This window comes from Hemitrygon akajei, chromosome 7 (assembly GCF_048418815.1).
Source record: "Hemitrygon akajei chromosome 7, sHemAka1.3, whole genome shotgun sequence".
NCBI classification, from domain to species: Eukaryota; Metazoa; Chordata; class Chondrichthyes; order Myliobatiformes; family Dasyatidae; genus Hemitrygon; species Hemitrygon akajei.
In genome coordinates, this window is record NC_133130.1 from 28,150,924 (window position 1) to 28,175,036 (window position 24,113).

At 38.2% G+C, this 24,113-nt stretch overlaps 1 protein-coding gene across 1 annotated transcript in view; it reads left to right on the top strand.

Moving 5' to 3' along the window:
- The window catches only part of adpgk2 (ADP-dependent glucokinase 2), a 40,132-nt gene extending 16,267 nt beyond the window's left edge, over window positions 1-23,865 (top strand). Inside the window, exons 2-6 of the mRNA XM_073050563.1 lie at window positions 3,130-3,289; window positions 4,819-5,009; window positions 6,487-6,583; window positions 11,790-11,926; window positions 18,366-23,865. Coding sequence (XP_072906664.1) covers window positions 3,130-3,289; window positions 4,819-5,009; window positions 6,487-6,583; window positions 11,790-11,926; window positions 18,366-19,033 — 1,253 coding nt within the window. The 3' untranslated portion in view covers window positions 19,034-23,865. The remainder of the gene's footprint in view (window positions 1-3,129; window positions 3,290-4,818; window positions 5,010-6,486; window positions 6,584-11,789; window positions 11,927-18,365) is intronic.
- The last annotated feature ends 248 nt before the right edge of the window (window positions 23,866-24,113 follow it).

The following is a 24,113-nucleotide window of genomic DNA, read 5'->3' on the forward strand; positions in this document are numbered from 1 at the left end:
TCAAGTTTTCTCACTACAGTACTTCTAAATATTCACAACATTGGAAAATAATAAATATATTTTTAAAATCATTTACAGGATGTGGGTGCTGCCAGCTAAGCCAGTATTTATTGCCCATCCCTAGTTGCCCTTGAGAAGATAAATTATAAAATTTATTTTGTTTGGTGACAATAAAATTGGATTGCAAACTTTAAAAGAGTTTGATTTGGAGCAAAGTTACCAGTGCTGGACAGGACCCCCAAAACAAAAGAATGCTCCAAACATTCTGCTAGACAATCAACGTTAGTGGAGAGAGAATAGTTGCCATTTTGGATCAAGGATCTGTCATCAGATTCAGAAAAGTGAGAAAGCAAGCATGTTAAGCTGGAGGGGTAAAGGAAGTTGTACATAGAACAGAACAGCACAGTAATGGCTGTTCAGTCCACAATGTTGTGCTGACCTTTTAATCTACTTGAAGATCAATCTAATGCAGCCATCCATTTTTTTGTCCTTCATGTGCCTAACTAAGTTTCTTAAATGCTCCCAATGTATCTGCCTCGACCATCACACATGGCAGGGCTTTCCGTATGTTTACCACTCTTTGTGTGTGAAAAATCAAACTTGACATTCCCCCCCCCCCCCATAATACTTTCCTCCAATTATCATAAAATATTGATTGATAGTCCACTCAATCTATGCCTCTTATCCTCTTGTACACCTCTATCAAACCAGCTCTTATCCTCATTCTCCTCTCCAAAGAGAGAAGCCCTAGCTCTCTCAATCTTTTCTCATAAGATGTGCTTGGATGAAGATAAAATTTGTCAAGGTAACAATTACTTTAAAAACCCAGAGTTCAGGGACAAAAGACAGAGACAAATGATAACCTGTTCAACCTATATTATATTTACACGAGAGCCAATATCATGTAACATGAGTGAGTGAGCTGCAGTACACAGACATCACTGGGATATATGCATGTTCAAAAATTGACTTACAAGTTCTCATTGATGCATTCACTGAAATATCCAAGAAAATTGATATTATACTCAACAATTGCAAGACAAAGATCCTCCAACAGCCTGCCCTGGTTGTACAATTCAACAATAAAGGTCCTAACAAGATTCTGTAAGCTGTGAATCATTTTGGATATATCAGGAGCTACTTTGTAGTGAAAGCAAATATTGGTGATGAAATTCACCATTTCTCACTGTAATGGCACAACCGTTGGCCATCAAAATCACTGATGTTTGGAGTTCGAGATATCTGAATGTGACACAAAAATAATGGTTAACTGGAGTAATTCCTATCTCCATGTACATTTCTGAGCTGGTGTAAATGCAAGAAGATGAGAATGGTTCATAGAAGGCAATATGGTACTTTTCCTGCAACACACACAAAATGCTGGTGGAACACAGCAGGCCAGGCAGCATCTATAGAGAGAAGCACTGTTGACGTTTCGGACCGAGACCCTTCGTCAGGACTAACTGAAAGGAAAGATAGCAAGAGATTTGAAAGTAGGAGGGGGAGAGAAAAATGCGAAATGATAGGAGAAGACTGGAGGGGGTGGGGTGAAGCTTAGACCTGGAAAAGTGATTGCTGAAAAGGATACAGAGCTGGAGAAGGGGAAGGATCATGGGACGTGTGGTGAACTAGAATGTGGTGAACTAGATATACCTGTATGACTGCTCCTGTGGCTCCTCCCACAGACCCTGCTGACTGCTCCTGTGGCTCCTCCCACAGACCCCTGTATAAAGGCGACTGTGGTCTGCTGCTCTCTCTCATTTTCCCAGGATGTAGTGCTGTTCTTCAGTCAATAAAAGCCGATATCTCACTTCCTAAGTCTCAGCGTGAGTTATTGATGGTGCATCAGGACGGGAGGCCTAGGGAGAAAGAAAGGGGGAGGGGAGCACTAGAGGGAGATGGAGAACAGGCAGAGTGATAGGCAAAAAGAGAGAGAAAGCAGGATTTCCCAGTGGCCACACATTTTAATTCCACGTCCCATTCCCATTCTGATATGTCTATCCATGACCTCCTCTGCTGTCAAGATGAAGCCACACTCAGGTTGGAGGAACAACACCTTATATACCGGCTGGGTAGCCTCCAACCTGATGGCATGAACATTGACTTCTCTAACTTCTGTTAATTCCCCTTCTTACCCCATCCTTGATAGTTCCTCCCCCTCTTTTTTCTCTCTCTTTTTGCCCATCACTCTCTCTGTTCTCCAACTCCCTCTGGTGCTCCCCTCCCCCTTTCTCCCTAGGCCTCCTGTCCCATGATCCTTTCCCTTCTCCAGCTCTGTATCCCTTTTGCCAATCACCTTCCCAGCTCTCAGCTTCACCCCACCCCCTCCGGTCTTCTATCATTTCTTCATTTTCCCCTCCCCCTCCTACTTTCAAATCTCTTGCTATCTTTCCTTTCAGTTAGTCCTGACGAAGGATCTCGGCCCGAAACATCAACAGCGCTTCTCCCTATAGATGCTACCTGGCCAGCATTTTGTGTGTGTTGCTTGAATTTCCAGCATCTGCAGATTTCCTCGTGTTTGCTTTTTAAATTGTACTCTTCCTCTTGTTTTCCAACTGTTAGCTTTTTTACTCAGCATAAAGCTATTCTGGTTGTTCTTATGTTTCTGCTGCTTTCATTGTGGAAGGAGTATCCCGACTGTTTTACTCCTCTTAGGCCTCTCATCTTGGATTAATATTTCTGACCATGTCTCCTTCAAAATTTTGACTTCATTCAATGTTTCACAGTTCCTTTCAAACGCAGTCATTGCTTTTGTTACGATTCTAACATGCTATCTTGCACAATCGGCATCTTTTCAAAATTGGGATATTGTCATATGGCTTGTATTTTGCATAATTTGCATCCGAACAAAAGGTTAGTGATTCACAAACAAAATTCCTAGTTGACATATCTCTGTAGTCTATTATGTAGAAATGAGTGTTGCACTGACATCTTTCAGGTGAGATAACAAACTGTGAGAGTCTCCTCCTCTGAATTTTTGTGTCCCCAGGAACTGTTTCAGAAATGAGTTTGAGATATTCCTAACTATCTGAGCATTTTTATCTCTTTGATATGACATAGCATGCACATGTGAGCTGCTACATCGCTAACTTTTAATAATTACCTCTTTTTCATTTGGTCTTGCTGTAGGTTTTGGAGGTTGTCTTGACATTGTTGCAGATGGAATTGCTCTCTTAAAAAAAGCTGGCATCAAACCAAGCAAGAATCCAGTGCACCATAATTACATCATATCAGAAGAACAGTTGGCAGAAAGCTTTGCATACTTCTTTCCTGCTGGAGCCGCATCCGAGTAAGGCAATGGCGTGAATGAGATGTACCAAATTGGATGTGTATTGTAGCAAAAATACATCTTCATTCTTTGACAGTGAAAGGCTCAGTGGAGTTGAAGAACAGAGTAACATAATTTCAGATCACAATAATAATGGGTTCATTTGAAAGTGCAAATTATTTGTTTTATTAGAACCATAGTGGTTAAATGTAAAAAGAATCAGACTTAAGTTTAGCTTTCAACAAATTCCTCTTGGGATTGCGATTGCCAGTAATTCCTTTGAAGCTGTCCAAGATGACTGCAATGTTAATTATGAGTGCTGTATTTGGCAGTTCCACACTTGGCTTGCAGACTTGGGCTCTTAATTGTTGAGTTACTGAACCCAAATAATATTAAAACAGGATTACTGTATTTGCAGTAAAATAGAATAGCCATCAAACAGTAAGAAAAGGCCATCTCATTCTTTTAAGAGCAGAAATATAGAATATTAATTATAATATAGAAATAAGCTTTTTGGCCAATCAGTTCCCTCCCAGGAACCAGCAATCCATCTGCCTCCTTATTCTCTCCCCCGTGATTCATTTTGTTCACATGGAGGGATAATTTACAGTAATCAATTCACTAACCTTAATGTCTTTAGATATGAGAGGAAACCATAGAACCTAGAGTGGAAATACAAATTCTGCACAGTAAGAGGCTAGGATTAAATCTGTGCCCCCAAAGCTTTGAGGAGCTGTAGTCATTTAGTTGTTTACTATTAATGCATATGCTGTACTTTTTATTTGGTACTGATTTTTGTGAATTTTTACTTGTGTTGTACCACAGGTAGGTATACAAACCATGGCATTCTTTTCTCCACTCATAAGTTTTTGTAACTCCTTTTGTACCATTATACACTTAAATTCTAGCTCAAATCTATATATTACCTAGCAATTGAACTTGAATCTTTCCTGGTTGCATATGGAACATCTTTATACCAAGAGATGCCTTTTCCTAATATAACATGGTATTTCATAGTTCAAGTTATTGGATTAAAAAATATATAACAAATACTCCGCATTCTAAACTACTGGTCCTGAAAAGTATTCATTGCATCCTTAGTGACTCAGTGTTTGAGAGGGCCACTTTCTTACAGTTTAGCAGTGCAGGGAAAGGGTTCTGTAGGCTGGCTGAAATTGAGAGGTTTCAGATCTGTATTACAAAGAAGGATAGATTGAGGAAGAAAGATAGCAGAAGAGCCAATTGAAATATATAAAATTACAATATTTTTATAATGGGAACAAAATTTGGTTGGTTTTAACAGAACATTAGAATGTAATTTAACTTAACAGAAACAGCATGGAAGAAGAATTTTTATTAGCTTATAATAGAGGAGGGGATAAATACATGAAATAACAAAATTTAAGGTATGGGAATAGGCTTGGAAGCATAATATTTGGCTAGCAAATTGGAGGAGCACAAATCTTATGGGCTGAATTGTAGTTTTGTGGCCAGTTAAAATACTGAAATTTTTTCAAAATGATTGTTAATGACAGTTGTTTTTTTTTCAGGCGCTTTATTTCCAATGTTACGCTGTTTCGTAAACTGGTAAAAGCCACCCAAGGACTCCCTCGAGTACGATGGTCATTAGGTGGAAATGCACCAGTCATGGCAAATCGTCTTGCAAAGGAAGGCTGTGAAGTGCTTATGGGGAGTCGTCTAACACCTGACCTTATTGCAGTTCTTCAAGAGCACATAACTGGTTTGTGTCTATAAATTCATATTTGGGTTGTTCATTTACATAATGTAAAGAAAGCCATTTTATATCAAGAAGTTGAATCTATATTAACAACCATATCAACAACTTGCACCTTCACTTTATGTCCCAACTTACTTTTAATTGGTGTTCAAGAAAAATGTCATGACAAAGGGGTTGAGAAATTAGATGGACATTAGAAAGCTTGATTGACAGGATTTGTTTTGAAACTCTTTTGGATAGCCATAATTAAAGATGATTGGATAAAGTTCTGAAGATAGGACCAAGACATTAACATTTTGCTCATTGGTGTGGTTTAGCAGGAGTTGTAGGAATAGTTTAGAAGGGGCTATAAGGTTGAAGAGAAAAAGCCCGTGCATGTGGACTACATTTTTAAGTTAAATGGAACATCGGTAGGGATCTTTAATGAAAAGAGGAATGAGCACTTTTATTGTGGGTCAAAAGTTGAGCTATAGTGTTTTAGATGAGTTATAATCTGGAGTGAAGGATGGGAGGTCAAGTGGGAAGATGTATAAATAGTTCATTTTGTAAGTAAGGACACGTTGGTATTGAGCATTTATTTTACCGATCAAAGCTTCTCTTCAGGATATTATATGTGTAGATGTTCTAAAATTATACTATACCAAACAACAAACTTGGGAATTAGTTGTAAATCCTCAAAGCTTTAATTTATAATAACTTAAAAGATACTTTAATCCAATCTTTGGATAGCTTCAATTTAAAATACTTCCAATCTTCCATCGAGATTATGTACTGCCTGTCATTTTCTATTTGGATAATAGAAAAACCATAGTGGCTACACACTTGTTTTTACTATAAACAAAATGGCCTAATTTTCATTTTCTAATCTAACCTGCATTAGGATGAAGAGGAAATGAGGTATTTTTAGATGCTGAAATTTTAACAGGATATGCCTTTGTTTTTACTACTTATTAGCTTTCCTTGCAGTCTGTACCATTATTATGTTGGGGAGTACTGTCATAGTGATTTGTTCTAGGATTGTGATTGTGATGATTTTGCACCATTAAATTTAAGATGCTAATAAGTAGTTGGTGGTTTTTCCTCATTTATCCTTCCTTTTATTTAATCATATTTAATTTGGTGCTTTGTATGATAAATCAATCCATAATCCCTCCCAATTCTTATCATGTGCAGTATGTGGGAACTCAGATGCAATAGGTTAATTTAGTTTTGTAGACACTTCTAGCCTGTAGTTTTAGTAAATAATTCCAGTATTTTGCTGTTAATCAAATTGATCTTGCAAAGATTGGAAACTGGAGTTAAGATTATTTGGAATGCTCACAGCTATCCTTGTAAGTGACAGTGTATAGTTAAACTACCGATATGGATGAAACTGCAAAACCTTGGGTATAACAAGCACAATCCTATATTAATGTTTAGATTTTTTTAAAACAACATTTTCTATGCCACATTTCAATTGTTGTTTTCTTAACCCTTCTAGTTACAAGCAAGCCAGTAGACGAAACTGACATTCATCTCATCCTGGAATATTCAACTGGTTCCAAATGGGGACAGTTGGTGTCAAGAAGAGCAAACAGGTTTGTGGCACAATGGATAGTCAATTGATATTGGACAATTGTCTGAGTTATAGTAAAATATTGTTGAGTAGAGTAAGTACTGGAAAGCCATATGTCAGTTATAACCTTTTTCTTGTTGTTCCATTGTTTAAAAAAGGCTCTAAAAGTAATCTGGGAAATTACAGGCTGGTAAGTTTGACGTCAGTAGCAAGTAAAATATTGGAAGGAATACTAAGAGATAGGATCTACAAGTATTTAGATAGACGGACTTATTAGAGAGAGTCAACACGGCTTTGTGCGTGGTAGGCCATGTTTAACAAATCTATTATAGAGTTTTTCGAGGTTACAAGGAAAGTGGATGAAGGGAAGGCAGTGGATGTTGTATACATAGACTTCAGTAAGGCCTTTGACAAGGTCCCGCATGGGAGGTTAGTTAGGAAGATTCAGTCGCTAGGTATACATGGAGAGGTAGTAAATTGGATTAGACATTGGTTCAATGGGAGAAGCCAGAGAATGGTAGTGGAGCATTGCTGCTCTGAGTGGAGGCCTGTGACTAGTGGTGTGCCACAGGGATCAGTGCTGGGTCCATTGTTATTTGTCATCTATATCAATGATCTGGATGATAATGTAATAAATTGGATCAGCAAATTTGCTTATGATACAAAGATTGGAGGTGTAGTGGACAGTGAGGAGGTTTTCAAAGCTTGCAGAAGGATCTGGACCAGCTGGAAAAATGGGCTGAAAAATGGCAGATGGACTTTAATACAGACAAGTGTGAGGTATTGCACTTTGGAAGGAAAAACCAAGGTAGAACATACAAGGTAAATGGTAGGACACTGAGGAGTGCAGTAGAACAGAGGGATCTGGAAGTACAGATGCATAATTCCCTAAAAGTGGTGTCACAAGTAGATAGGGTAGTAAAGAGAGCTTTTGGTACATTGGCCTTTATAAATCAAAGTATTGAGTATAAGAGTTGGAAGGTTATGGTGAGGTTGTATAAGGCATTGGTGAGGCCGAATTTGGAGTATTGTGTGCAGTTTTGGCCACTGAATTACAGGAAGGATATTAATAAGGCTGAAAGAGTGCAGAGAAGGTTTACAAGGATGTTGCCGGGACTTGAGAATCTGAGTTCCAGAGAAAGGTTGAATAGGTTAGGACTTTATTCCCTGGAGCATAGAAGAATGAGGGGAGACTTGGTAGAAGTATATAAAATTATGATGGGTTTAGATAGTGAATGCAAGCAGGCTTTTTCCACTGAGCCTAGGGGAGAAAAAACCCAGAGGACATGGGTTAAGGGTGAAGGGGGAAAAGTTTAAAGAGTACATGGGGGGGGGGCTTCTTCACACAGAGTGTGGTGGGAGTGTGGAATGAGCTGCCAGATGAAGTGGTAAATGTGGGCTCACTTTTACCATTTAAGAAAAACTTGGACAGGTACGTGGATGAGAGGTGTATGGAGGGATATGGTCCAAGTTCAGGTCAGTGGGACTAGGCAGGAAAATGGTTCGGCACAGCCAAGGAGGGCCAAAAGGCCTGTTTCTGTGCTGTAATGTTCTATGGTTCTAATATATAAGAAAATATAGATGTAAGAAAATCTTAGTTTTCATTTTAAGTCCTTGCCTTTGATTTATGCAAAATTTCTTTATGGTTTAATACTTCTGAAGATTAGTGCTTTCAGTTTTCTTTTGAACCTACAGTATTGTGCAAGTCTTAGGCACATATTATATACCTAGGGTGTCTAAATCTTTTGCACGTTACTGTCTTTGTCAGCATGGAGTGGAGAGTGAGTTTGTAAATCTGGCAGGAACAAAGGATGGCAAGGGTGGATGCCACGGGGGTGTTGTGGCAGAGGAGTACTAGGGTGGGAGTGGTGTGGTGCAGACACATCCAGCCCTGTGATGCCAGGCAAGTTCAGTTGATTGCAAACAATTGGTTTATTGATCATTGCAGAATGTCTCTGGTGCTTACTGCGCCCTCCCCTCTTCCTTCCTCTTTTCCCAACCATGATTCCCCTCTCCCTACAATAGAGACCCGTATCAGAATCAGCTTTATAATCAGTCACATATGTCATGACTTTTTTTTGCAGCAGTATGGTGCAATACATAAATTACTACAATACTGTGCAAAAGTCTATGTATATGTGCCTAAGACTTTTGTCCAGTATTATAAGTGTTGCTGGCCACACCAGCATGTATTATCTAATTATCCTAGAGAAGATGGCTACCCACTATGAATTGTTGCTGTCCTTCTGGTGAAAGACTCCTTAAGTGATGTTGGGCAGATAGTATGAGAAATTGGACTCTGTGATGATGCACAACTGTATTTACTACTGGTCCTTCTCGATGGAGATTGGTTAAGTGTGTTTTATGTTATCTATGTGTACCACAGTTAACAGCTTTAATATAGTCCTACAAAGGAGATTAGTCCAAAAGATAAATGTCCATGAGATCCAGGGCAGTTCATCAAATTGGATTTGAAATTGATTTGGTGAGAGGATGTTAATTTATAGTTGCTTTTGTGATTAGAAGTCTGCAACTATTGGTGTATACCATAGGATTGCTTGCTCTTTGGTATTTACATTAATGATCTGGATATGAATATATAATTGAAAATTGACAGAGGTGTTGATGACGGAGAAGGTTGTCTTTGGCTACAGAATTGTATTGATTAGTTGGTATGATGGGCAGAGAATTAGCAGATGAAATTTCAACCTGCAAAAAGTGGGGCAATGAATTTTATGATTACCTATTAGGCTATGAAATACATACTGAATGGTAGTCTAGGAAGGCCTGAGAAGCAGGGATGGAACAAGATGTGTTTCTCCTGGTAAGTGTATTCCCAGCGCATCCTGGGAATTACCTGGCGTGAGCGGATGCCTCACACTGAAAAACTTGCAAAGACCAACTGCAGAAGTATTGAGGCCATGATAACCCAGCGTCAGCTGCAGTGGCTGGGGCACGTGATAAGGATGCCCCCATGTTGGCTACCCCGCAGTGTTGTATATGGCCAGCTACATCATGGTCGACGCTCAGCTGGAGGGCCGAAGAAGCGCTATAAGGATCAGATGAAGAATGCTTTAAATTAGTGCAAGATCAGACCAGAGGACCTGGATGATGTTGTTGCTGACCGTATCACTTGGCGACAGCTGTGTAGGGACGGAGTTCATATTCTGGAGATGGAAAGAACAACCAGAAGACAGCAGAAGAGAGCCAGGAGAAATGCATCCATAATTGCCATCACTACCACTTATACAAGTCCCACCTGCAATAGAGCATGTGGGTCCAGGATAGGACTGTACAGTCATCAAAAATCTCACTGTTAAAAGATTGGACGTCGTCATCGGATTTTGATGGACAACCGAAGAAAAAAAGTATTAAATCAGGAATGTGTTGCTTGAGGTTTAAGAAGTATTTAGATGAGTGCATGAAATTCCATATTTTTGCAAACTTTCCCTCTGCATAGTTCATCCTTAACAGTCAACATGTTCAGATCATCCTCTCACCTTCAGAATTATCTTCCACCTCTCACCCAAACCCTTTCAGCATTCTGAAAGGATCATTTTCTCTGCTTCCCTGGATGATTTTCTATCTCTGTCAATACTTGCTCCCTTCCTCACAGCACCTTATCCATCAAATGCAGAAGGTACCTAACTTTTTAACTCTTTTCATTATCAGGGACCCAATAAATCCAGGCTGATTCATTTGTACTAGTTCTAATTTAGTGTCTTTGGGCAAAAAAAAAAGGAGGGAGACTGAAAATCTGGCTGAGTGGTGCCACAACAACCTTCTAGTCAATGTTAGAAAGACCAAGGGGCTGATTATTGACTTCAGGAGGAGGAACCCGAGGCCCATGAGCCAGTCCTCATCAGAGGTGGAGAAGGTCAGCAACTTTGAATTCCTGGAGTTATCATTTCAGAGGACCTGTCCTGAGTTCTCCATGTAAGTGCATTTATGAAGAAAGCAAAACACTGCTTCTACATCTTGAGAAGGTTGCAAAGATTCAGCATGATATCTAAAACTTCGACAAATTTCTATACATGTGGTGGAGAGTGTGTTGAGTGGATTGCATCACAATTTGGTATAAAAATCTTGAACAGAAAATCCTACAAAAAGTAGTGGATGTGTCCCAGTCTGTCATGAATAAAACCCTCCACACCATTGAGCACATTAACACAGAGCACTGTCGCAGGAAAGCAGTATCCCACTTTAAGGACCCTCAGCATGCTGGCCATGCTATCTTCTCGCTGCTGCCATCAGGAAGAAGGTACAGGAGCCTCAGGACCCACACCACCAGGTTCAGGAATGGTTCTTGCCCCTCAACCATCAGGCTCTTGAACCAGTGGGGATAACTTCACTCACCCCACAACTTATGGACTCACTTTCAAGATGAAGGCCTTGCTTAAATGAAGAACTGGAATTCAACTGTAAACAAGGTGGGCCGGTGGAAACATGATTTGATGAGGACTAACCAATCAGGAGGAACAGACGATGAGGGAATGTATAAATATCATCGGACTAGATGTGCCCAGGCATCATCTCTAAAGAAGGTGGCTGAGTTTGTCATCAAAATGTTGGTTAAAATCGATACCTGTACCTGACTGGAAGCCCGAGAAGTTTATTTGCAATTATTCTTTATTATTTCTATTTTCTTTTGCATTTGTAGTTTGTTGTCTTTTGCACATTAGTTGTTTGCCCACCTTGTTGGGTGTGGTCTTTCACTGATTCTATTAAATTTCTTGGATTATCTGAGTATGCCCACAAGAAAATGAATGGCAGTGTTTTCTGTGGAGACATATACGTACTTTGATTCTATGGCTTTGTTTTGTGCTGATGAATTCTCCCCTGCAATGGGGAAACTAAATCTTTATCACAGAGTTTAAATCCCAGAATTCCCAATCAACAGCATTGTTCCAGAAAGGACTGCAGCAGTTGAAGGAGGCTCGCCATCATCTTTCCAAAGGCAGATAGGATAGGTGATATATGCTGACCTCGCCAATGGACACAACATTCTGAAAACTGAGTTGCCAATGGAACAATAAAGGAGTAGTTTTTGTGGGGAGCAGTTTTGAATTTGCACGTAGATCAAGTAATGTCTATTCTCATATATAGTGACTACATGTGTTTCCGCAGTTCTACATTTTCTTCCCATGCAAATTTGATTCTTAGTATATTAATTTTGTGAAATATGGTGGAGTTGGCAGCTTTAATGCTAAAACTCCTTGTTTCCATAGGTTCATAATCCACAGCGACACATCCAATCCCATTTTGGAATCACTGGAGGACTTTCAGGTTGAACTTAAACAGTTCAATCCATCTCTTCTAATAGTTAGTGGACTTCAAATGATGGATAACTTCCCATTTAAACCAGGTGAGTGTAAATCAGCTCCAATCTGTTAATTAAATTTGCTGATGACACTACACTCATTGGCCTAATCTCAAATAATAATGAGGCAGCCTACAGAGAAGTCACCACTCTAACACAATGGTGTCCAAAAAGCAACCTCTCCCTCAATGTCCCAAAAACAAAGCTGGTTGTGGACTACAGGAGGAATGGAAATGGGCTAGCCCCTATTGACATCAATGGATCTGGGGTTGAGAGGGTGAACAGCTTTAAGTTCCTCGGCATAAACATCACCGAGGATCTCGTGGTCTGTACATATCGGCTGTGTGATGAAAAAGGGCACAACAGCACCCCTTTCACCTCAGACGGTTGAAGGAGTTTGGTGCGGGCTCCCAAATCCCAAGAACTTTCTATAGGAGCACAATTGAGAGCATCACTGCCTGGTATGGGAACTGTACTTCCCCCAATCGCAGGACTCCAAAGAGAGTGGTGCAGACAGCCCAGAGCATATGTAGAGGTGAACTTCCCACTATACAGGATATTTACAAAGGTATGTGAAAAGGGCCCGAAGGATCATTGGGGACCTGAGTCACCCCAACCACAAACTGTTCCAGCTGCTACCATCTGGGAAATGGTACTGCAGCATAAAAGCCAGGACCAACAGCCTCTGGGACAGCTTCTTCCACCAGGCTATAAGACTGCTTAACTCATGCTGACACAACTGTATTTCTGTTATATTTACTATCCTATTGTACATACTATTTATTATAAATTACAATAAATATCACATTTAGACAGACAAAGATTTTCACTCGTGTATATTAAGGATGTAAGTAATAAAGTCAATTCAATTCAAATACATTTCCAAAGTTATTAAATATCTGACATATTTTATTTCAGGAATTATTGCAAAATTTCCCTCATCTATTCTACATGAGAATCCTATTCCAAGTTTATTTTTCAGATTGTTTTAATTGGTTGAGAACAATATAGTTGTGTTGTAACATTATTTTCTCCCATAGCAGTACTGGCTTACAGAGATTGATGGGAAATAGTCTAGATTTTTCTTTTGGTATCAGCATTACTGTTAGCCTAAGTTTTAATTCAGAAAATGTATTAGGGAAAATGTGTTCCATTTGCCAGCACTTGTCTACTTACGCCACTTAACAGAAAAATCAGTTAAATTTGGAATTTGTTCTGCCTGCTCCAAGTCAATAATCTGTTTGTACAGAGGAGGAGGGAAATGATTCAGAAACCTACTGGTCTCAATTAAAGTTGTACTAAATCATAAAATGATAGGATTGCATTGAAGCTATTGTAAATTATAGTCCAGTCTAATGACATTTGTTGGTCAAGAATTAGTTAATTTTAGTAAGTTTGTTCGTCACAAATTTCTTGCATCTACCACATTGATCAAGATTCTAATCCAGGTTATATGCTTAAATCTCTATTTCATGATGGAATGTTTAAGTAACATTAGATATTTTCATGATTTGGTGTATATATTGGCTTTGAAGTCGGACTTATTATTGTAAGGAGCTAACAATGAAATCTCTGAGCTGAGGAATGTAGCACAGATATTGGAGTTAGATGCTTGGTGTCTTGGAAAGCAGTCAATATGTCACAGTATTTTGCATTTCTCAGTTGTCTCTCCCCCCCCCCCCCCCCCTGCCAGTGTGATTTCTTTGTTATTATTCAGTTTCAAGAATACATTATTCTGAAGTCAGAAATTTGAATGGGCCCATGGTCATTATTCTGTGGACTCTTTGTCCCAAGGTACTGCTGGGTGTGGTTATATAGGATTACTGGAAGATGTGCAGTATTGGTTTGGTGCCCGCAGTTGTCTTCCATGTTTCTTGCAACAGAAAAGCAACTTTACTTTCTTATCTTTCACTACCATCAGGTCCATCTATGTTTTGTCTTCAGTTCTGAGTTCGTATGTAATCAGAGTTCTGTGGTTGGAATAAATGCTTTCACAAGGTGGAAAACTTTCTCCAGTGGCAATAATGCAGCATGTGAAAACCATCTGTACTCTACTAAAACTGAAAAGAAAAATTGCAAAAAAATGTTTACTATGCTCAGTAGGTTGGTAATTTTCTACAGAATTGGAAACAAAGGCAGTATCAGTGAGATCATCACAGTTGCATAAAGTTAGTATCGGAGGAGCAGTTTTATGTTGCTGAGAAGATAGTAGGGTTGAGAATGTCTGTAATCGGATGGAGACAAAGGCTACATTGGAAACTGATGGTGAGTGACAGTGCTTAAGGTTGCTGAATGCAAAACATCTGTTTGGTGAGGATGGAAAAAAAACAAGGAGGAGATTTTAAAATTGTAAGATGCAGAACATGACTGTTGCTGCAATTCTGAAATAAATGTTGCCAAATACTCAGCAGATAGGTAGCATCTGTGGAGAGATGAAAATTTGATTAAGTGGCAGTTTCATCACAATTGCCCTGGGCAGGTTATTTGATACTCAGTAATGAGGCTTGTAACATGCTGAGTCAGAAGTTCAGATATTGTTCTTTGCAATTATGTTGGGCTTCATTGCAGGCCGAGATCAGACTTGTGATGGCAATGGAACATTAAGGTGAGTGGTGACTTGAAGTTTTTTCATGTTCGCAGGCTGAAGGCAGGATTCCTTAGGTGTGTGATTGGGGTTGGGTTGTGGGGGTGGAACTCACTACTTAAGGATAGTAGAGGTTGCAGGTTTTGTGATGTCTTGGTGATTTGCTCTGCCTCACGGATGACAGCACAGGACAGTGGTACGTGAGGTGGTGAAACTTCAATGGTACTGATCTGTTTAAGTGTTGGATTTACACTCTTCCAGAAAGGTGAATTCCAATGATTCTTGGTTTGTGCCATGTGGATAGTGGAAGAACTTTTGAGGAAAAGTTTCAGACGTTGTTGTGAACATTGGAGAGGTGATGGTGAGGGACTCCACTAGAAGTAAAGGGAAGGTGCTTGTTCTCTATGTCTATCTGTTGCCCTGTGTTTGTACGTTTTTGTTCCCTCTTCCTCTTTTGAAGCTGTGTGGCGTGAATGTTATCAGCCTATACCCAGCATACCGTCCATTGTCTGACTACAGCTTTTCTGGAGGAGTTGTTTGCTATTTAGTTTCTCTCTCTGCCAGCAATTCTGATTATGTTTGTGTTGACAGGCCAGCTGATACATTTGTGTACTTGGGTAGGAATAATACAAAATACTGGTTTGAAGTTATGAACTGAGGATATTGCCTCCCAGCCACTTCCACCTTCTCCTCTCCACCCCCACACCAATTGCTCCTTACATACTCCATCCTTCTGACTTCACCTGCATTAATTTGCACTGAAATATTTTCATCATTTGAGTGCCCTAGCCAATGTAGTGATGCGCCTCCACAGACCCAGGTTCAATACCAACCCTGGGTGTTGTCTATGTGGAGTTTATACTCTTTGTGGCTGTGCTGGTATCTAGCAGGTTATCCGGTTTCTTTATGCTAGTAATTTGATAGGCTAAGTGGCCAAAGAATGAAAGGGATATTTGCAGGAAAGTGAGGAAACATGGGATCAGGCTGACAGTGGGAGCATGTACCTAAATACAGTAAATGGGCATAAGCAAAGCATAACTCTCTTTATCTTTATTAATTGCTGCTCAGCCTTTTACCACTGCCCACACTACTTTTAACTGACTCCCCATTTCCCAAAGCAATTTTCTTTAATCTTAATCTGTTTCCCTGAAGCCTTTCTGTTTCCCTCCTCAATCACCTTGATGCCACTGGTACACAATATTTTGCTGGACATCTTGCAACACATAAAATGCTGGAGGAACTCGGCAAGGAAAGATGGGAATAAACAGTTGATGTTTTGGGTTGAGACCTTTCAATTGAAAGGGACAGGAGCCAGAATAAGGTGGTGGGAAGGACTGCAAGCTGACAGGAAAGTGAGAGGGGAGGGAGATGTGATGAAGCAAGGAGCTGGGCAGGGATAGGTGGAAGAAAGGGAAGGAGGAGGAGAACCAGAGGGAGGTGTTAAGGGAAGGGGTGAGATGGTAATCAGAATGGGGAATTGAAAAAATGGGGAGGGAGCAGAAATTACCATAAGAAAAAATGATGTTTTTGCCATCAAGTTGGAGGCTACCAGACAGAATATGAGGTATTGCTCCTCAAACCTGAGTTTGGTCTCATTATGGACTGACATGTCAGAATGGGAAATGAAATTAAAATGGGTGGCCGCTGTGAGATCCTGGCTGTTGCAGTGGAGAAAACAAAGGTACTAGATGAACTTGCCCCCCAATCAGGTCTCACTGATGTAGAGGGGGCCATACCAGGAGCACAGGATACAATAGTTGATCCCAAGTTAAGTTCTCCTCACCTGCAAGGACTGTTTAGGGCTCTGGGGAGGGACAAGGGGACAAAGGAGTCACAGAATCTCTTGAGAGTCCTGTAGGAGTCACCTGCCAACTTGTACTCCTTACCCTAATTCTGGCTTCTGCCTCTTTTCTTTCTAGTCCTGATTAAGGGTCTCAGAAATATCAACTGTTTATTCCCCGCCAGAGATGCTGGCTGACTAGCTAAGTTCCTCCAGTATTTTGTGTGTTGTTCACCTTTATGCTATTACCCTTTAGACATTTTTTCCATCTTTGACCAAAAGTTTTAGGGTGTTTTGGTTCTGAAATGGGTTGGTATGACCTCTCTGTGGTGGTTAGCTTTCAAGCAGTACAGTTCAGAGGCCCACACACAGAATATGCCCAAGAGGATTTGGCAGAATATCCAAGTGGAGAGCATAGTCAGAGATAGTTTAAAGTATTAAATTTTGATTCAAACATTGAGTTTGAAAATTTTCATTTAAAAACCATCAAAAGCAAAATAATTTAGATGTTACTTGTTTTGCTGTAGTTTCTGTTCAAATCAGTTTTTTCAGCTTCTGCAAAAGATTTGACAAGACATTAGATTTAGATGATAGTTCAATTTGGAGGCAAGCAAACAAGTTACTACTGTAGGGCTGTTATAAGGATTAATATATGTGGGGAAATGTTTTTGTTAGATCTTATTTCTTGGGGTGGGGGGTTAATATTTGCCAGTGAGTTGCTTTTTTAAGAGAGGAATGGAATTCTTCTAATTATCATTTTTTTGCTCTTAAATTTAATAGTTGGGGGTCTATTTGAAAATGATTTTTCATGCTGAACTTCATATTTTCAAAGATGTATATTTTTATCTTGGGCTCTGATATATCTGAACGACATTGGTTTTTGGCCACATTTATTATAAAATGACTTGCTGATGAAATATTAAAGGGGAGTGGCTCTTTTAAAGTTGGTCAATTCAAAATTGACTATTTGAGAAATTAGTTTATTATAACAAGTCATCTGAAATCTTGTTTTAAAAGACATTTTTAACTTTTTTTTCTTTGAGGATTATTTTAAATTCTGATTGGTTAGGGAGTCATGAACAATGGTGCTCGAAAATTTGTGAATCTTGTAGAATTTTCTCTATTTCTTCATAAATATGACCTAAAATGTGATCAGATCTTCACACAAGTCCTAAAACTAGATGGAGAGAACCCAATTAGATAAATAACGCAAAAAACATATTGTTCATTTATTTTTTGAGAAAATTGATCCAATATTACCTGTATTTGTTGGAAAGATTATGTGAACCTTTGCTTTCAGTAATTGATGTAACCCCTTGAACAGCAATAACTTCAACCAAACATTTCTGGTAACTGTTGGTCGGCCCTGCAAGTTGGCATGGAGGAATTTTTGACTTTGACTCGGCCATTCCAAAACAGGAGTTTTTTTCTTTTTAAACCATTTTGTTGATTTACTCGTCTTTTGGAATGTTGTCTTGTTGGATCATCCAATTTCTATTAAGCTTCTGGTGACTGCTACCCTGTCATTCTCCTGTAAAGTGTCTTGATACAATTTTGAATTCATTGTACCCTCAACAATTGCAAGCTGTCCAAGCCCTGAGGCAGCAAAGCAGCCCCAAACCATGATTCAAAGTTGGGATGTGGTTTTGGTGTTGGTGTGCAGTGCCCTTTTACCTCCAAACATAGCAGTGTGCATTTTTGCTAAAAGGTTCAACTTTTGACTCATCTGTCTACAGAACATTATCCCACAAGTGGTCTTTTGCAAACTTGAGACATGTAGCAATGTGTTTTTTTTTGGAGAACGGTGGTTACCTCCGTGGTGTCCTTCCACAAACACCATGTCTTTCTTATAGTGGACAGATGAACTGAGACTTCAGCAAATTCTAGATATTTCTGCAGATCTTTTGCTCTGGAAAAAGTACAATGTTTTGTGTTATTTATTTAATTGGGTTCTCTTTATCAAGTTTTAGGACTTGCTTGAAGATCTAAGTGCATTTTGGGTCAGACTTGGACAGAAATAGAGAAAATTCTACAGGGTTCTAACTTTCTAGCACCACTGCATACTATCCTTCCCCTGAACTCATTATTGTGGCTAATCATCAAAATTATTTTGCTGACAGGTCAACTTGAAGAACGGCTGAAATTGCTCAAGGATCTCATGTTATCAGTTGACAGCACCACTAGAATTCATTTTGAAATGGCTTCCTTTGTGGATGATACTTTTATGAACCATCTTTTTACAAGCATCATTACTCATGTAGACTCCCTAGGAATGAATGAACAGGAGTTACCCAACCTGCTGAGTATGTTAAAGGGGGCCAACATCACTCTCATATCTGATCCATATCCAAGAGTGGCAAGTATACTTGATCAAATGCGTGAAGTTTATCGCATCTTAAATTCTCAGGAGATAACAAGTACACGACGCAAGCTCACGCGGCTGCATGTTCATACTCTTGCTTTCCAAGCAATCATTACTGCCAAAGGGTCCTTTTGGAGAAACACCATGTCAGCAACCGCCAAAGCTTCATTAACTGCAAATCGGCACGTTTGTGGCTCACCAGATATTGATCCCAACAAAGCCAAGTTGATCATGGATGATTCTTTTTCTGTGAGCCGTGTGCAAGGGAGTAAGAAAATTCCACTCAAAGAAAATCGACCTGTTTCTTGCTGGGAAGAGTATGATTATGAGATCTGTGTTGCTCCAGTGCTGGTATGTACTGAGGTGTATCAGACTGTAGGTGGTGGTGACAATATTTCTGCAGCCAGCTTGGTTCTTCAGATATAGTAATCTCTCTGATTTTAAGAGAACTTGCATGCTTTTTAATTGTTGCAGTCTACTTTGATGAACATGGTTTATGAAGATATTAGCTGCTTGTTTCTTTCAATCAACATCCTCTCGCCATCTTTGAAAAAACTCAGTAGATCTGCCTGTTGTTTACATTATTCTCATGTAATCAACAATCAGGGTTCTAAGAGTTGTTTAATACACAAGTAATGAAATATAAATTTTAGATGATTTTGTATGTATCATTCACTCTCTGGTCCTGAATAGTTTGGAGAAAAATCTTGAGATTTTTTCTCACCTTTTTTGAATAGTCGTAGCTGAGTAATAAGTCATGACACATTCCTTGTGGATCTCAGCAATTTTTTTTTCAGGGGAAGTGGTGGAAGAAATATTCCTATCTCTAACCAGCACATCATTGTGGTCTTCAGTTCATATTTAAGTACTCCATTGCTGTCAAAAATTCATCTGAGAAGTTTGTGAATTTTCTTGGTGCAAAATGGTGGTTTTTACCTTCTAAACAGTTTTAAGATGTATATCTTGCACTTTTTCAGATCCCCAGTGGTGCATCTGTCAAATGCTTTTACTGTAGTTTACAAAATGTGAAGAGTACACAAGGTTTCACCATTCTTTCTAGATGGTTTAGTATTTTGGCCCAGATCATCTAAACAACCCCGTACATTTTAATTTCAGTGGCGACTTATGCTAGCTGTAGCTTTCATGGAAAAATGTCAACTGTTTGCAAACTCAGTAAAATGATGTAATTGGTCTCCATTCTGTCAAGTTGTGCCTGAAGCTACCGTAACTGAAGCATCATCTCTATATTATTAATAACTAAATTTCTCTGGGAACATTAAACATTGCCTTTCATAGCAGCTGGAGATCAGCTAATTCTCACAACTGAACAACTTAAACACAACCTATAATCATTAAGCATCTTCCCTTTTGTTCAGTCTAACCACTTATCTGAGCCTTTCAGATTTCCATTTAAAAGGCATAACTTAAAACAGATTTGAATTAAAAGCCTTGTAAGAGAGAGTCTACCATTCAACTCTTCCAATTCAGATCTGTGAATTTCCTTGCTTGCTGATTATTTTCAACAACCAAAAGATGCATTATTTCCTAATTACAGGAAAAAGAACATTCTAAGTCTCTAAAATTAACAAAAGAAAATGTACAAAGTTACCATAGTTAAGTGAATTTACGTTTAAGTCAAAAGCTTGAATTGTGCTTGACATGTTATTAAATTGGAAACAAAAAGAACTATATTAATCTAAGAAAATAACATCTTGTAATATGTGTATAGTAAAGGATCATGCAAGGAATTGTCTTTTTTTTTAAAAAAAAACATCTGTTGGTGAGGGACACTTTTTGGGTTAAGTAGTGATGGAGGAGGATTTATTAATCCAAATTAAAATGAAGGAAATAGACAGACTATAAAGTGGCTATTTCATCATATGAAGCAACAGATGAAAGTTGTAAAAATAAATCTCTTTAGGTCTACAATGGCTAAAAAGTTCAGTCCTACAGAGAATTGAAGAGTTTGGGTGGAAAATTAGGAAAAGCTTGTTTTGACAAGACTGTGGTGCAGCATTTCCAATCAGCTCTGCAGGAACATCCCAATCAAGCTATATTATTCTATTTTTAAAATTGTTATCACTGAATATTTTTGCATCTTAAATTAAGTCACTAACTCTCCTTGATAAGTTATTGAAATGAGCATTAAGTATTAAATATCAAAAACCTTAATACTTTTTGAAATTGATACAAATTCCTTTTCCAAAAATGGCCAGTAAAGTCCTCATTGTTTGACATTAGCTCAGATTTCATTTGCTGATACACATGATGAAACTGATGGCTGCTTCAATTTCCTTTTAAGCATGCAAACAAAGCAAAACCACAGAGTTGTTGTCAATGATTTATTCTTTCTGTCAAGGACTGTGCTGTTTTACAGTCTTTTTGTATTGGAATGGAAGGAAATCAATTGAATTCTTCAAAATTTAAAAGTTTGTGACAAATCCATAATGTTAAATGCCTTGATGTAGTTCTTTGTTGCAGGAGGTTAAACAAATTTAAAATTATGTTCTCTGGTTGTTAAGATTCCCAAGTTATATTTATAAATTTATTTTCTGTCACACAAATATTTCAAGATTTCATAGAATGTAAAATTTTATGTAATTTCAACTTTGATCTTACATATGTATTTTCTGGACTTTATTTTGCCCTGTGATAAGTATTTGTATTTTCTCCTGGTTCGTGGTCTGAAAATTCAATAATGCAATTACCTGCTTGTCCAGCTTCAGTAACATCCACTGCTGTTAGGTTTGGGATTCCTATTACAGGACACCATAGTGCCACCCTTATTAGATCAGCAGTAAATAGTCATACTCAGGATGACTGCAGAATCTGAGCCGATATTTAAAAATTGTATGGAGGAAGTGGGTAAATGGTGTTAAGGCTACGACTAGAGCAACAATAATTTTGTTGAAATGCAGAACCTAAATGGCCTATTCTTTTGTTTCCCAAGTTCTAATGTACTGATTTCTCCTTATTCAGGAAAACTTTTTTAGTGTGATCAGTGCTGTTTTTATTGACAGTGATTGTATTTGGAGTTTTGAGGACATGAAACCAGGAAAAATCTTTTTTCTTAGTTTGTTTTAGTCAAACTGCAATGCAATTTAAAGTTCAAATCCATTTCTTAGTCTATGTGAAATTTTCTTTGATGATCCAGATCAATTCAAACTTGAGATTATACTGATTTGGAGCAAAGTTATTATTAAATATTATTTTCCACCCCACCACCACAAGGTAACTATTAAATAAAATTTCAGACAGGAGTTGATTTAGAGTTGGAGCAAACTATAAATGGTACAGAGGTATAGATAATGATATAGTGAGATAGTGTAATATTACACTGTATTAGTGTATTAAGCTTGTTAGGATAGAGTAATGGGTAAAGAAAACTAAAGATTAACCTAAGTGAGCACAATCTGAATCATTTTATGACAAATCATTGTGCATCTTTGGAACTTGGACTGTGAGGTCGCATTGATACAGCACCGGAAAATTCACTGTATTCTGGTAAGTGGACTTACTAGATTCAGTAACTGTTGAGCACCATGTGATCTTTCACTATAGTTAAAGAGATAACCGAATGAAATTTGTGTACATCATTCACTGTTACTCGTGAGGTTTTCGTTGTGCAGTCAAATAAGAATATAAAATCATTAGCTGTGGCTTCCACACTCCCACTTTGACTGCCATGCAAATATATGCAAATTTTTGTTTCGTAATAATGAACTCAGGACTTTAGTTTCAAAGAAACCAAAAGGCAATGAAGGAGTTTTTGGCTCGTGTTATCACAAAAGACTTGCTTGATTATAAACAGGTGCAAGATCAGATTGCGACAAACAATTTTGAAATGCTCAGGTTTCTCATGCAGTAAAAGTAACAGATGCAAGGTCAGTTTATTTGTACATTTTCCAGTGTTTCTTTTTTCCACTAAATGCTGTGAATATGCAAAAGACCTTCTCCATCAAGTATACACAGTACCAAGAATGAAAATGTGTATTTTGTTTTCAGTGAAAAGTGAGCCTTGTGGATGTGAAGTTTAGAAGCAACCTTCTTTTAAAGCTTTGTTTTTTTTCCTTATTCGTTTAAGTGCAAATTATTCTGAACTGTCTATTGCTAGTTAACTTATCATTGAATTCTTTCCTACTTTCTGTAGTAACTGATTTCCAATGATCCATTCTACTGCCTCTGGATTGAACAATTTTTTTTTACTGAAAACAGCCCAATACTGTCCATACAAAAAGAATGTATTCAAAATACAAATAGCTCAAGGAACATAATCTCATCTTTCATTAATGATTCAACATTGACATTAATAATGTTTGGATGACTAAGCCTTTCTGAATGGTAGCGGAAGTGGCTCATAAACCTAACTCTATTCCTCTCTGTGCAGATGCTGCCAGACCTGCTGGTTGTTTCAAGCATTCACTTTTTGAAATCTCAGTTTCAGCAGCACACCACCTTTTGAAATACTCTAATTTATTCTCCATCCTATTACAACCTTCTCTCTCTCTTCTCGGCAGCATTAAATCAAGTTGATTTTCTGGCGCTTTCTAATTCTGAAGAAATGCTATTGACCTTCAGTGTTAATTGTTTTTCCTCTCCACAGATGCTGCCAGACCTGCTAAAAAAATTTTTCCCATTTCAGATTTTGCTTTTCCTTTATCTCATGATTACTAATCAGATCTTCAGATTGACTTTGCTGTGGGGAGCAGAAATTATTTTAGTAGTTTCTTTAATACTATAAAACATTCCAGCTTATCAACAGCAGGCAATGAATCTTCTAAAATTATCAAGCTTGCTCTAGCTCAATGGTTGCTTAGTACCTGACTGAAGAATGAATTATTGCCCAGTGACCAAGGACCTGAGAACATTGCACTGATTCTCTTTTGAGGTACCCTATTACTCTTTTTGAATAAAGGACATTTGAGCTCAGAATTCAGTTGAAACCACTAAATAAGCTCAAATTTCCTTCTCTAAAACAGGATAGCCAGAAGACAGTAAGGCAGAGAGTTTTTATTTTTATTTTTTTTTAGTTTTTCAAAACATTTTACAAATTAAAAAACCCCAAATCCCAATGAGGAACATGGAAGAATTACAATTTAAAAAAAAAAATGTGAATTTGTTTCTTGGCATGATAAAAATTGTGAATTAATTACACTGTCAGCCATCATTAAATGTTCTTGTTTTGATTCTTCTCATTTCAGATATTGTACTTTTTATTGTACAAGAATTTCTTTTCAATAAAATGATATTGAATTTTTTATTGTTTACCTTTTAACTGTAGATGAATAATTTCTGGACAATTTGGATGGTATTGTGACACTCATATTTTCACAATTTTTTAAAGTTGGTGACTGAGATGCTGGTTAAAAGTTTATCATTCAAATTAAGCTAGCTACGCTTGCAGGTACACAATTCAGAGACGGGAAGAAGCTACCACGGGGAGAAAAGTATATAGGTTTAAGGAGTTAAGTAAGAGGTTTTGAAACTACCTGAGGAAGAATTTCTT